Source organism: Equus caballus, chromosome 28, assembly GCF_041296265.1.
Source record: "Equus caballus isolate H_3958 breed thoroughbred chromosome 28, TB-T2T, whole genome shotgun sequence".
Taxonomy (NCBI): domain Eukaryota; kingdom Metazoa; phylum Chordata; class Mammalia; order Perissodactyla; family Equidae; genus Equus; species Equus caballus.
In genome coordinates this window covers 26,924,180-26,939,945 of record NC_091711.1, presented here as the reverse complement: position 1 = coordinate 26,939,945, position 15,766 = coordinate 26,924,180, and the positions used below count along the sequence as shown (strand labels likewise).

Genomic DNA, 15,766 nt, shown 5'->3' with positions numbered 1-15,766 from the left:
AGGTACTACTCTTCATCAAGTTGAGAAAGTTGTCTTATTCCTGGTTTGCTGAGAGTTTTTATTATCAATGAACATTGTTTTGGTTTTTTTTGTTTTTCATTTTTGTTTTTTACTTCCAACTGTATTAGCCTCTTTTTATTCTTTTGGTAATCTCTTCCAGAGTTAACTACATCTATTTATCGGTGACAAAATGCATAAGCATACACTTCAAATGTTGGCACTGCTATAAACATGGTCTTTCCCTTTACTTCAATTTACGATTAAGACTTGCGATTCTTGTTTTTTATATTCCAGTCCCAGTTCAGATAGCTGTAGAAGTTATCTCAAGACAGTCTTAAGCTTATTCCTAGAGGTCTACAACCTGGCTCTAGCTGCTCCAGGGACACTATAAGATGAATTCAGTTTAAATACATATTAAACTAAGAGGCATTTTCTCAAATGAATTTAAACGCACTTTATCTTTAGACAACCATGACACGTTTGTCTTAGAAACAATGCCTCCACTCCAAATAAATCAAAGTCAAAATAAATGAAGAGCTCAAGATGACATCAGTCTCACATGTCTAAGTCCATCAATGTTGTGTGGATGAAAAGCAGCAGCCAGTTATGATGAAAAGTGATAGAGCCAAAGTAATTGCCAAATTTGTTAACATTTTTCCATTTCTAAACCATTCTTACAGAAAATCATATAAGGGGTCACACCATCTTCACAGTAATCCAGCAAAGCAACCATGTCATCTAGACTCACATTTCTACCAATAACGAACCGGTAGTTTTGCAATTAGCAAGGAAGTGCTAGATTTGTTCTACAGCCTCTGTCATGAAAGGTTTTACTCCTTCTGGTCTCTGTTCTTCAAGTTTGCCTTTGACTGATTTCCTGTAATATTCGTTTTACTTCTTGTAGGCTTCTTTTGTGAAGTGGGTTTTCTACAAGTGATGGTTGATGACAATATCAACACCTGTGATTACTGTGCTTTTAGTATCTTCACCTTGGGTACTGAAAGCACAGTAAAGCAGAGTACATTTCCATCAATGTTACCTTCTGTCCTATTGACCATCTTCCCTTCCACCTCCGGGAACAGCCCATTCGCGATCTCCAGGATGTTATACATGTTGTGGAACATCTCATCATGACTGACGAGGTCCAGGTAAATAATCATGATGGTGTCTGGAGAGAGATGATAGCTGCCCTGGCTTAGCAGGAGCCAGGAGCTCAGAGGGAGAGAAGCGCTCAAGGGGAGGCGGAGCAGGTGGAAAAAGGGATATGGAATTCTGTAAACACTTTTGCTATACCTATTTCAATGGCCCTTTGATTTTTCTCCTTGATCATTTAATATGTTGAGTTATGTTGCTCTTCAAATGTTAACCTCATATTTCTGGAATAAACCCCACTTGATCATCATTTGTATAGTTGTATATATTATATACATCATTTGCATATTTTATATATTGCTGGGATTGATATGCTAATATTTCATTAAGGAGTTTTGTGTCTACATTCAGGAGAGAGATTGGTTCATACTTTTCTTTCTGATATATCTGTCAGCTTAATGCTGACCTCATTTCTAAAAAATTTTGGTATAGAATTCCACAGGGAAATATTCCAGTTCTGGGTCTTCTTTTTATGTCAAGGTTTCTGATTACAAATTCAATTTCTTTCACATATTTAGGGCACTTCATTTTTTCTATCACTTCTTGTGTCAGATTTGTAAGTTGTGCTTTCTAATAAACATGTCCATTTCATCAAAGTTATCAAATTCATTTGTAAAAATTGATCCTAACATTCCCTTATTTTTCTTTTACTATCTATAGAATCTGTAGTTATATTCCTCTTTCATTACTAATATCAGTAACTTGTGCTTTTCTCACTTTTGTTCTTCATCAATATTTCTAGGATTTTGCCAATTTTAATAATCTTTTCAAAAGATTAATTTATTGACATTAATGTTCTCTGTTTTTGCTCTATGTCTGATTTATTTCTGCTCATATCACTTCCTTCATTTCTTATTATTTCCTTCATTCTTTTTACTTACTGTGGATTAGGCACTTCTTTTTCTTGCTCCTTGAGATAGACACTTAGTTTACGGGTGTTGTATCTTTCTTCTTTTTTATGAAATATTTAAAGTTATAAAGTTCCCTCTAAGCACTGGTTTATTTGCCTGCCACAAATTTTGATACATTAGCATCAGTTTGAAATATTTTTAAATTTCTCTTGTGTTTTCTTCTTTGACTCATGGATTACTTAGAACTGTGTTATTTAATTTCCAGATATTTGGAGAGTTTTCTTCCTAAATCATAGTAATGTGTTTATAACATAGTGGTCAGAGAACATACTCTTTAAGATTTCAGTCTTTTAAATTTTATTATGACTTATCTTTTGACTGTGTACGTGATCCGTCTTGATGAACACACTGTGTGTACTTGTGCTCTGTTTCCGACCTATGTGAGTATACTGCACCTCAGTTCTGACACTAACCCCCCAGAGTTAGGGTTAGACTCCACAGATTTAAGGATTCAGTCCTCCACAAGAGTGCCCTCACTTCAGATGCAACCCACAAGTCTCAGGGCCACCTGCACTTCTGACCAACTAGCTATAAATTCAGAGGTTTCCAAAGCCCCCTGAGGTTCAATCATTGGCTGGAACTCACTGAGAACACTATACTCATGGTTACAGTTTTACTATAAAGGATACAACTCAGAAGCAACCAAATGGAAGAGGTGAGAGGGCAAGGTCTAGAAGGGTCCAGAATGAAGAGCTTCCATGCCCGCTCTCCATGGAGTCAGGGCACAACATCCACCCAGCACATCAATGTGCTCACCAACCAGAAAGCTCTTCAAGCTTTGGGTGTCCACAGTATGCTCTGAATCTCTGTTATTTAGATGTATACATATTTATGACTAGTTTGACTTCCTGAGTAATCAAGCCTCTTCTCATTATAAAATGTCCCTCTTTACCTCTCAAAATACTTCTTGATTTGAAGACTATTTTATCTAATATTAATATAGCCTCACCAGCTTTTTCTATGCTTACCATTTTCATGGTATGTCTCTTTCCACTCTTCTGTTTTAAATCTATCTGTTTCTTTATATTCAGAGCACTTCTTTTACGGATAAGCATACACGTCTTTCTTTTTATCCAGTCAGACAATCTCAGCCTTTTAATTGGGGTGTTTAATCCACTTATGTTTAATGTAGTTATTGATATTGATTGATACTGATATTGCTATTGACTGGGTTAGATTTATTATTTGTTATTTGTTTTCTATTTGTCCCATACATTTTTGTTCCTCTGTTACTTTTTTCCTGTCTTTTTTAGTTAATTGACTATTATTTAGTCTTCCATTTTACTGCATTGGATTTTTAGCTATACCTCTTTTCTTGGTAGTTAAGGATTCTTAAATGAATCCTTAACTTATCACATTCCACTCAATATTCCACAGTTAATGTTGTACCACTCTATATTTATATAAAATGTAATAACTTACGACAGTTTAATTTCATTTACCCTCCTAGTCTCTTGTACTATTGTTGTCATATGTTTTACATCTAGAAATGTTAGAAACCCCATGACACAACATGTTTGTGTGTTTACTAATTTTCAATGTGTTTAGGTTATATTATATTTGCATTTTTTTCAATTTTATTTCATGCTTTAAACCACAGTGTGGTAGGTTTAAAATGGCTCCAGGGGCTGACCCCATGGCCAAGTGATTTAAGTTCCACACGCTCTGCTTTCACAGCCAGGGATTCACGGGTTCAGATCCTGGGTGCAGACCTACTCTACTCATCAGCCATGCTGTGGAGGCATCCCACACACAAAGTAGAGGAAGATTGGCACAAATGTTAGCTCAGAGCTAAACTTCCTCAAGCAAAAAAAGAGTAGGATTGGCAACGGATGTTAGCTCAGTGTGAATCTTCCTCACAAAAAAATTAAATAAACAAAATGGCTGCAAATTCTATCAGATCTGGAGTAACAGAACACGGACAGATAAAGTGGTGAAATAAAGGTCAACCGACAAGCTATAAGATCTCTCTTGGGGTCTGTTTTTTTCTCTGTCAAAAAGATGGCTATGAAGATGAACATAGATGCAAAAATTCTCAACAAAATTTTGGCAACCCAAATTCAGCAATACATCAAAAGAATCATACATCATGATCAAGTGGGATTTATACCAGGGACACAGGGATGGTTCAACATCCGCAAATCAATCAATGTGATATACCACATCAACAAATTGAGGAATAAAAACGACACGATCATCTCAATAGATGCAGAGAAAGCATTTGACAAGATCCAACATTCATTTATGATAAAAACTCTTAACAAAATGGGGATAGAAAGAAATTACCTCAACATAATAAAGGCCATATATGATAAAACCACAGCCAACATCATACTCAAAGGGTGAAAACTGAATGCCATCCCCCTGAGAACAGGAACAAGACAAGGATGCCCACTATCACCACTCTTATTCAACATAGCACTGGACGTTTTGGCCAGAGCAATTAGGCAAGAGAAAGGAATAAAAGGAATCCAAATAGGGAGTGAAGAAGTGAAACTCTCGCAGTGTGCAGACGACATGATCTTACATATAGAAAACCCCTAAGAATTTATTGGAAAACTAATAGAAATAATTAACAACTACAGTAAACTTGCAGGGCACACAATGAACTTACAAAAATCAGCTGCTTTTCTATACTCCAATAACGAACTTACAGAAAGAGAATTCAAGAATACAATTCCATTTGCAATCACAACAAAAAGAATAAAGTACCTAGGAATAAATTTAACCAAGGAGGTGAAGGACTTATACAATGAAAATTATAAGACATTACTGAAAGAAACTGATAATGACATAAAGAGATTCTATGCACATGGATTGGAAGAATAAACATAGTTAAAATGTCTATACTACCCAAAGCAATCTACAGATTCAATGCAATCTCTATCAGAATCGCAATGACATTCTTCATGGAAATAGAGCAAAGAATACTAAAATTCATATGGGGCAATCAAAGACCCCGAATTGCTCAGGCAATCCTGAGAAAAAAGAACAAACCTGGAGGTATCACAATCCCTGACTTCAAAATGTACTACAAAGCCATAGTGCTCAAAAGGGCATGGTACTGGTACAAAAACAGGCACACAGATCAATGGAACAGAACTGAAAGCCCAGAAATAAACTGCACATCCACAGACAGCTAATCTTCGACAAAGGTGCCAAGAACATACAACGGAGAAAAGACAGTCTCTTCAATAAATGGAGTCGGCAAAACTGGACAGCCACATGCAAAAGAATGAAGGCAGACCATTATCTTATGCCATACACAAAAATAAACTCAGAATGGATCAAAGACTTGAAGATAAGTCCTGAAACTATAAAACTCCTGGAAGATAATATAGGTAGTACACTCTTTGACATGAACTAAAAAGGATCTTTTCAAATACCATGTCTTCTCAGACAAGCGAAACAAAAGAAAAAATAAACAAGTGGGAGTTCATCAGACTAAAGAGCTTCTGAAAGGCAAAAGAAACTAGAATCAAAACAAAGAGACAATCCATCAATTGGGGAGAAAATATTTGCAAGTCATATATTTGACAAGGGGTTAATCTCCATAATATATAAGGAACTCACACAACCAAACAACAAGAAAACAAACAACCCAATCAAAAAATGGGCAGAGGATATGAACAGACATTTTTCCAAAGAAGATATACAGATGGCCAATAAACACATGAAAAGATGCTCAAAATCACTAATCATCAGGGCAATGCAAATGAAAACTACAATAAGATACCACCTTACGCCTGTTAAAATGGCTATAATCACTAAGACTAAAAATAACAAATGTTGGAGAGGGTGTGGAGAAAAGGGAACCCTCACACTCTGCTGGTGGGAATGCAAACTGATGCAGCCACTATGGAAAACAGTATGGAGATTCCTCAAAAAACTAAAAGTAGAAATACCATATGACCCAGCCATCCCACTACTGGGTATCTACCCAAACAACTTGACATCAAGAATCCAAAGCAACATATGAACCCCTATGCTCATTGCAGCACTATTCACGATAGCCAAGACACGGAAACAATTCATCAACTGACGATTGGATAAAGAAGATGTGGTGTATATATACAACGGAATACTACTCAGCCATAAAAAAAGACAAATTCATCCCATTTGCAATAACACGGAAGGACCTGGAGGGAATTATGCTAAGTGAAATAAGCCAGACTGAGAAAGACAAACACCAGATGATTTCACTCATATGTGGAATATAAACAAACACACGGACAAAGAAAACAGTTCAGTGGTTACCAGGGGAAGGGGGGTGAGGGGTGGGCACAGAGGGTGAAAGAGAGCACCTATGTGGTGACAGACAAGAAATAACGTACAACTGAAATCTCACATCAATGTAAACTATTACGAACTCAATTAAAAAATTTTTTTTAATAAAAACATAAAAAGATAGCTATGAGGATTAAATGCATTAAGGTTACTTTACGTAGAAGCTGGAGCTCAGTAAATGTTACTTTCTGTTCCCCTTTAAGAAACTGAATTTTTGGGGCCAGCCGCATAGCCAAGTGGTTGAGTTTGCATGCTCTGCTTCAGCCGCCCAGGGTTTCACTGGTTCGGATCCTGGGTGCGGACACGGCATGGCTCGTCAGGCCATGCTGAGGTGGTGTGCCACATGCCACAACTAGAAGGACCCACAACTAAAAATACACAACTACGTCCCAGGGGGCTTTGGGGAGAAAAAGGAAAAATAAAATCTTTAAAAAAAAAGAAATTGAATTTTTCAGGCTAAGATATTTGTAATTAACATCAATGCAATTTACATATTGTGACAAATGATTATGAGAAGCAAATGAAATATAGAGAAACCAAAGAAGAACTCAAGAAAAATATTAATTTCTACTTATCCCAAGCTGGACAGTACGAAAAAATTTGCTCATTTTTTACAATACAATAAAAGTAATTACCCAAACGCCCTTACCTTAATAGAATTGATATTTTGTAGTTCTATTAACATGTCAATAAGTAATTCTGCTCCCAAATAGAATGGCAAAACAGTGGTACAGAGGAAACCATCCTGGCTAACAGGAAATGTTTTATACATATCCATTGCTTGTTTAAGAAGTATTTGTAGCTCCTGTGTAAAGTTCCAAAAGGCCCGACAGCAGTTCTGAAGCAGAGTCCAACAGCCAGCGCGATGAGCAAGAACCTAAGACAAACAACATTCAAAATACCCCAAAGTTCCAGGAGTTGCAGATCTCTGAATGACTTCATCTTTCTGCAAATATTATATGTCAACAATAAGAATAACGAACACCACTTGTTATGTGCCACTTATATGTGCTAGATACTGTGGTAAGACATTTACATGCATTCTCTCAGTTCATTCTAACAATAACTCCTGTGAAGTAAGTACGCACTAGTATTCTACTCAATTGACAGATGAGGAAATGGAGGCATGGAGCTAACTTGCCAAGGTCATGAATCTACTAAGTGGTGAGCTAGGATTTGCATGCCAGTGGTCTGACTCCAACACTCTCATTGTTCTAGGTGCTGGGAAGGCAGAAGTGAGCAAGGGAAATCACGTTTGCCCTCGTGCTGCTTCTGTTTATTAGGGGAGACCGACACTAGATAAGCGGACAAATAAAAAATATCATTTCAGGGAATAATAAGTCTTGTAAAGGAAAATAAAGGAAAAATGGGTCAGAACCTGATGAGGATGAGAGGACATGTCCTTTTAGACAAGGAGGTCAGAAGAGAAGGAGGTGACATGTGAGCAGAGACCAGAATGTTGAGCTGAACAAGTCAAGCGAAGGTGGGGGGGCAGGATGTTAGAGGAGGAGAGTATTTGAGCCTCAGGGAACAGCAAGTGCAAAGGATGGAGGGTAAACCTGAGGGCTCAGGAGGGAACAAGCTTAGTGCTTTCAAGAGAGAGGAGAATGGACTGAACAAAGAGCAAGAGGGGCTGAGTTCTGAGGTGAGCAGGACCCAGCCCTTCTCGGGCTCTGAAGCTGGTGGAAAGGAGAATAAGATGCAACGCTCACGGTCAAGGGAAACGACGCGGGTTTACTTCACATTTTTAAAAACTCACTCTCTCCACTCCACAGAGAATATGAGAACTTAAAGTTCCTTTCTTGTCTAGAGAGGAAGATTTCCTCTCAGCTCGTGAGAGGCTTAAAGTACATCCTCTTCCTGCTATAAGCAAAAGGAAACTAATTTCTCTGAAAATAATGATTCCAATTCTGTTGAATAATCTGTCATATAATATTTAAGAAGAAAAAGAGAGAGAAGCATTTGAGAGAAGATGTAAGTGGCCTATAGAAGCAGGAGGTCAGGGGGCAGGGGTTGGGCTTTCCTGTAATCTAGAAAGATCTTCCTCTGTGCTAGTGGGAAGAAAGGAGTCTCTGGTACACCAGAAGAGAGCAAGACCCCACAGAGGAATCTTTGGTGTCACCAGAGAGGCCCATGTCCCGAGTGTGGCAAGAAAGCAGCAGAGAGGTGTCTGACTATTCACAGAGACTGTAGACAGGGACGAAGGCCACCTCAGCTCGGGGTGGACAGGTGACTGGTGACTGAACAAGCTCACCCCTCTCCCTGACCACTGGACAACGCGTACACCTCAGTCCCACGGCAGGCAAACCTCAAAACTGACTGACACAAAATCCAGCAAATTTAGTCTCAAAGTTGAAACCAAAATTACAGAGAGTAAGTAAATAAACACAATATATCTTACACGCCCAAATTTATGGGCCGAGATTTATGTCATGAGCAAATAAGAAGGACTGCCTTACCATTGCTCTCCTGCAATATAAAAAGATTTTCATAAAATGGTCCAAGAGACCCGAATTTGCTGCTTTATCCTTTTCTTTAGCACCAAGACCTGACTGAGAGTCTGAGTCATGAAGCGTTTGTGCCTTGGAAACATTTTCGTCACTCGTTTTAGAATCAATAAATGCCGAAAATTCCTCAGCATCTGCAGTACAAAAATAAAGTCTGATGTTATTGAAAACAGAGAATTAAGTTCCAGAAAATAGAGTAGGTGATAAGCAACTAATGAGTAATTCCGATAACAAATGTTGCATAACCTTGGAGAAAGGACAGGATTATCACGGACACAATGAACCAGGGAAAGTTTCTAGAGGCAGAGGCACTTAAATTAGGTCTTAAAGGGAGGGCATGATTCACCTACTCAGGAAGACCGTGGAGAACATTCCAGGCAAGGGTGATGGCCAAAGAAACAATGCAGAGGAAGAATATCATGTTTTGCGGGGGAACAATGATAGGGTCCCGTTGTTCCTTAATTTTCCCCCAAATGGGCCATTCCCAGGACACATATATTAGAAAGTGAGTGGTGCCCCCTGGAATTAGGCTGTGCAGCAACTCTGGCCACTCATTCTCCTGTTAGTGTGGTATAAAACACAAAGAATTTCCCCTGCCACAAACCTTCTCTTAGAACTCTGCATTAAGTACTAAGTCTCAAGAGCAGAGTATTCTATTGCCGATTTCATGGGAGGTCTTAGATAAGAAGCTAGTTTGAAAAAAAAGAAAACAATTCAAGATGCTATAAATTATAACCTACATACACAACTCAGACTCTATGTCTAGGGAATTTACTTTCAAATACTTCAATATTCAGAATATGACATACAGGTACCAGTTGAACTTAATCTATACCCTAGAAGAAATTTAGAAAGCATGTCAAGTACCTCAAAAATGAATCAACACTCCTGGGGCAGTCAACCAGCGTATGAAGTATCCTGATCAGCAATAAGTTATATAGCACTTAAAATACTCTTATTAAAAATCTACATAAGAGGGTTTATAATAGCATAAAGATATTAGAAACACCCTTTTATTCGTGAAATGAGTGGTATTCAAGATTGATGATTGCTTAGGAGTAGTGTTACCAGAGCATCATCTGGATGGAGAGCCCTGTTCATCTGCATCTCTCCACCTCCTGGAGGCCCCTGTCACCTAACCAGATGACAATATTGGTTGGCCCTGCCAACAAAATATTACTGTATTCATCTTGGGGTTAGCTTTCATGGAAGGTGCTAGTTGGGGATCCTAAGGCAAGAGTGGACAGCCCTAAACACAAAATCGATACTATGAAACAGCTATGTGACTGTTTCCATGCCTGCTCCCATCAGTGTGTTTGGTGGAGTTTGTTCTGAAACTTACTTCCTCTCAAACAGAACACTTCATACCAAGTCTTCACCTGGCTTGACCACAAGAGGCTCCCATATTTAAAAGAACATTATATTTGCAGAACAGCCAAATTGGTGTAGGTCAGAACACAACACAGCTTTTTCCAAATATACACGCTAATACCGTAAAAATATGGAAATTTTAAAAAAAATAGAGCAAATAAGAATCTCCTATAAAATATCACAACTCATCATAAACTCCTGGGTCATTGGAAAATAATGTGAGCAAATCTGTATGTCTGTGGGGGGCGAGTGTGTGTGTGCGTGTGTGTGTGTTGCATTAGTGAATAAAAAATCTAGAAACAATTTGATAGTATATAACGTATTTATTTATTTTACCTGATGGTAAGTTGGCCTTTCTCTTTTTAGCTGTCAGAAGGAAATCAAGCATTGCTTTATAGTTTTCTAGAGTCAATTTTCCTGTTGGTAATACCGTTCCTGAATTATATAGTGAGAACATATTGGGATCACATGATCGGAAACTGCAAGGGGGAAAAAAATCTCATTAAAAAAACACTATGAGCAAAATTGAATTAAATCTGTCAAATACAGTCTACTTTAACTTTGAAAATATATGTGAGTTAGTGCTCCCAGATTTTGGATCATAATGTATTGTCGCACTTAATCAAAGCCAAACAATTTCCCATTAAATTTTAAAGTTATACAATGTAACTTTTGCTCTTAGGAATTTTAACATCAGTATCTATTTCCCTGAAAGGGCCCTTGAAAATGGGAATGGAAGATTTATACTCACCGTAAGAGCTCTGAAACAATAATTTATGTCAACTTAAAACCACCTATTTTAAATGCAACTCAATGGAGATGCCTACTCTATAGAGCAATGTGTCCATAATCAGTTACTTCTTTTTAAGATAAGCTCTAAGAGTAAACAATCTTCCACCAAAAATAAATAAATAAATAAATAAATAAATAAATACTGAGTGTATATTAACGATTGTAATAAAATTGAATTTAGCACCAAGTTATCCTGACACAAATTTGGTCATTGTCTAACTGCTACGCTGCCAAGTAACCACGCATGAATGGTCATATATGACTGGAAGTCCAGAGGAGATTTTTCAGTGTTCAGAGGACAGTAAAGAAACCTGATTTGAACTGTCCCGCCCCCAACCCCAGTATGACGAATGGGTCACGTTGCCAAAAGCCTTCCCTGTTGGTCAGGCAGTCTAACTGCTTCTTAAATGCAAATCTGGTCTAGCCCACATAGACAAGGGATCTGTCTGGAGACATTTTTGCAAAGGTTCAGTCTGGAAATGATTTTAACCAAAATTCTGGAGAAGCAGAAACCGAGACCAAGTTCACTGTGGATTTCAACCTGCATATTTTATCAGTGAATTATTGAAATAAATACCCTCAATTCATAGCCCTGCTACCAGTCTTTCCTTCCTCCAATCTATTCGATATGCTGCTGCCAGAGAAATTTTTTATGGTAGCCCTGCTCAAAAACCCTTAATAATCTCCCACTGTATATAAAGTTCAGATTTCATAGACAGTTAAGATCCTCCAAGGTCTGGTATCAACCTTCTTTTCTAATCAATTCACACCACTCCCTTTCATATGCCCTAGATTCTGGGCAGACCATTTGGGGTTCTCATCTAGGGTTTCCTACCTGGGTTGTGACTCATGTTCTTCCAGTTGTCTGGAATGCCTACTTCCCTATCTGCACATTTCTAAACTTTGCCTATCCATCAAAACCCAGGCCAAGCAGCCCCTCCCATGAAAGCTTTCCTGTTAGCCTCAGCCAGAGGAAAGCCTCCTTCCCAGGAACACAGAAGACTTCATGTGTACTTCACCTTCTACCATATGTAAAACAGTTCATGAACATTTGTGACCTACCCTACCAGACTCTAACTTGCACATCTTGCTCACGTTTGTATACCCATTGGCCCTATTTCAGTACCTTGTATCTAACAAGTGCTCAACGTGTGTTTTTTTGAATGAAAGACTCTACATCACCTTTTTAATGGCTGGATAGTACTCCATATTATGAATTCATCTTCTATTTTTATCTCCCATAACATGTTAGCCAAAGACACTCAGAAAGACCTCAAAATGTCTCTTGAATTAATGATAGAAAGTTTACATTGTATGAGAAAATATGATCTGTGCTCATAGAGGCCTAAAATAAACCTCTAAAGGAAATAGAGATTTGCCTAATGCCTGCTAATATCTATAGTTATTGTGCAATTAATATTACACTTCTCTTGCAATTACACTTTCTCCTTTCACTGAAAGCTAAATCAACAAACATATTCAATATATATGCAAATTAGTACTTCATAAGCACCTATATCCAGCACTTGTTTGGAAAAGATTCTGAGATAAGAAATTTGAAAGTATGCCAATGGCCAGTGAAGATAGAAGCATTCTATAAACCTCTTTATTATGAACACTGTAGCCCTGAACATGCAAATACAACCCATGTTCATGAGACTAAAAATATATCATGCATTGGTAATATACTATACCTGACCATTGAATGCCAAGTGCCTAATTTGATCTTTGTATGTTCCCCTAGCTTAGCCAAAAGCAGGTTGAAGTGTGCGCTTGCCAGGTACAGGTTCATCTGAGCTTTCCAGGGCATCTCCTCAAGAAACAGTTGATGGAACCTCTTCCTTTTTACATAACTTAATATGATAGGATTCAAGTTATTCACCAGGAATCGATACGCTATTTTTCTAATATCGGATCTCTTATTTCTGCCAAGGGAGAAAGAAGTTTCAAAATTACACAAATTGCCAGATATTTAATAAAGAAGAATGATTCCAATTTGCACAAAAGACATCAAGAAGTCACTTGACTGCATTTACGCACATGTTTCTGGTTTATTTATTATTTCACTAGTGCTAAAAATGTAAAATAGGGCGGTAAAGAAGGCACAAGGATAAATGCTATGGACAAAGATATTACGTATTTCCTTCAATTCTCCCTGATATCTGTGTCCTCAGCTCAAACCAAACACAGCTTTTCTTGTCCATACCCAAAAGGCCACTGAGACTAGAGAACTAAATTATAACACAATGTTCACATTCATCAACTAACTTCAATGTTAAACAAGAAAGTCATTTCTCCAAATTGTTCCTCAAGGGAAAAAAAATGGAGCAAAATTTTTTCCATCATTAGCTAGACTATAGGGGAAATAAAACATCAGTCAACTATGGATGAAATAACTTCATAAATCCATATTCATTTTTCTCTGGAAAAAACTATTTCAAAATTTAGCTAATAGTTCAGATTTTAAGTATAACGTTCAAGTTGTTAAAAATTTTCCTATCAAAATCTCAAAGTACTCCAACTATTTTTACAGTTACATAGTTGTTTATAAGGTATGACTTCATTTCTTCAAAATATCTTATCAATTTTTTTTAACTGTTGACAATGTTGCTGCCCCATTGGTCAGTGACATTCTAACTGATTTGTATGGGAGAAGGAAAAAATAAAGATCTCAATTGATAAGTTAAAGTATCTTGCTCACTCTAATAGATATTGTGTCTGAATCTGAATCAACACACACACACAGAAGAAAAGGACGGAAAGAGGGATGAAAGGAGGAAAAGAAAACAGACATTGCTGCACGAGAGGAACAGACATTTTGAAGAAGAAAGGAAGAAAGGAAATTACCTTTGAAATGTAGTGTTTACACTATCATTCAGTTCTAAATATTCTGCATTTTGTTGATGACTTCGTTTTAACCCAATGTTGTTTGGGCTTTTTGTTATTGTTTGGTTGTTTTAGTGACATGTTATTTGGTTTCCAAATGAATGTGAATGTTTTAAATAACTCTACCTTGAAAATTAAAAATATAATTTCCAAAATAAAAATCAGTCTTGTCCCTGTATGAAGAGGTCAAGGCTCCCGGAAAGGCCAAGGAGAAACGGACAGGACTAGCTGAATCTTCCCCACCACTGAGAGTGAGACCGTTCAAGGAGATCAGCGAGACGACGGCCTTCCTCCACATAACTTGGCAAGGTAATAATAGAGTCCAGGTGACTTGGAAGGGAGCTAACAGCCAGCCCACAGACGGTAGAGAATGCTTCTCCTTCTACCACCTGAGCAATTCCTGACGTAGGATTCTCCAACAACCAACTCTGTGTCTGTACTACGAGCAACAGATGTGAGAGGACCCAGCGGCCAGTGAGGAACCTCCACAAGGACAATCAGCATAAATGCTGTGATATGGAGGCAGAAGAGGAAGCAGATGGAAACCTGAATTGGGAAAATATTAAGGAATCCAGAAACTACCTTCTGTGTACGCTAGCTTGAGAATGAGTTAACATATTGATGTTAATGGAAACAGAAGTATCATCATTAGGGAAAAGAGTTACAATTAGGGAAACAGAAAACACTGGAAAGTACCCTGTGATGTTGACCTGAAATTGGAAGTATCAATATGAGCTTGTGGTTTTACATAGATAGATAAATAGGTAGATAGATATATCAATAGATAGATAGATCTATTTATGTGGACAGATGTATTTCCTAGTTCCGTCTGTCAAAAGAGCCTAGAAGCAAAAATGCACCAGTAGTCCCCAGAACTTAGATTCTAAATACCATTTTCCACTAAAAGGAATCAAGTGATTCCAGGGCTGGGGTAGGGAAAGCACATGATGAACATCTTGTGGTAAGTAAGAAGGAGCTCAAAAGAATGATGGGGACACATCAAAAAGACTAAGGAGCCAGCCTGAAAGGGCTCCTGCTGGCCAAATTTAGAACAATTTGAGAATCAAAGTAAATGATAATGTCCATTGATAAAGGCTATCTATAAAAACAAACCTACCACAAACATCATCCTTAATGATAAAACATTGAAAGCTTGACAGCTTTCCTCTGAAATGGGAATCAGACAGAGATGCCCACTAACGTCATTTCTTTTCAGCACTGAAATGGTGGGCTTACCCAGAACAGTAAGGCAAGATGAAGGGTAGGAGGAGGTATAAGGATTGAAAATAAAGAAATAAAATAGTCACTAATCATAGACAATGTGATTGTATGTTTATAAAACCCCAAATGAACCACAGATAAGGTATTAGAATTAATCAGTGAATTTATTAAGCCCACTGAAGACAAAATACAAAAAAAATTCTATTTCTACGTATCACCTATAAACAATTAAAAACGAAATTCTAAAAGAGTACTTCCAGTAACTCAAAAACACCTAAGAACTAACCAAAGCAAAAATGTGCAAGACTTATTCACAGAAAATAGAAATTATGAGGATAATTTTAAACTATATAGAACTAAATGAAAACAAAAGCACTACTACATATTAAAAAATATAAGATACAGCTAAAATAATCATTAGAAGGAAACATATAGCCTTTAATGTTCAAGTTTTCTGGATTCAAAGCAATCCAAACCAAACTTCTGACAAGTTCTTTGTATTTTTAAATTACTGTAATTTCTATTTTTCCCTATGAATTATTTCTAAATATCTATTTAAGATTTTCAAATGCATAGGATCTTTTTGGTTATCTCGTCAAAAACTGGTCTCTACTTTAATTACAGTACAGTATAATGTGG

The 15,766-nt window shown here is 37.3% G+C and overlaps 1 protein-coding gene and 1 pseudogene across 12 annotated transcripts in view; both read right to left on the bottom strand.

Moving 5' to 3' along the window:
• The window catches only part of CFAP54 (cilia and flagella associated protein 54), a 301,315-nt gene that overhangs the window by 153,696 nt on the left and 131,853 nt on the right, over positions 1–15,766 (bottom strand). For all 12 annotated transcript variants that reach the window (XR_011433771.1, XM_023631775.2, XM_070254526.1 and 9 more), the window contains 4 exons: positions 12,715–12,945; positions 10,565–10,707; positions 8,810–8,991; positions 7,000–7,227 (listed from right to left, as the gene is read on the bottom strand). Coding sequence is in view for 11 of the 12 variants with exons in the window: in XM_023631775.2 (XP_023487543.2) it covers positions 7,000–7,227; positions 8,810–8,991; positions 10,565–10,707; positions 12,715–12,945 (784 nt within the window). In the remaining variant the exon portion in view is untranslated. The remainder of the gene's footprint in view (positions 1–6,999; positions 7,228–8,809; positions 8,992–10,564; positions 10,708–12,714; positions 12,946–15,766) is intronic.
• On the bottom strand, positions 610–1,160 carry LOC138921294 (translationally-controlled tumor protein-like; annotated as a pseudogene).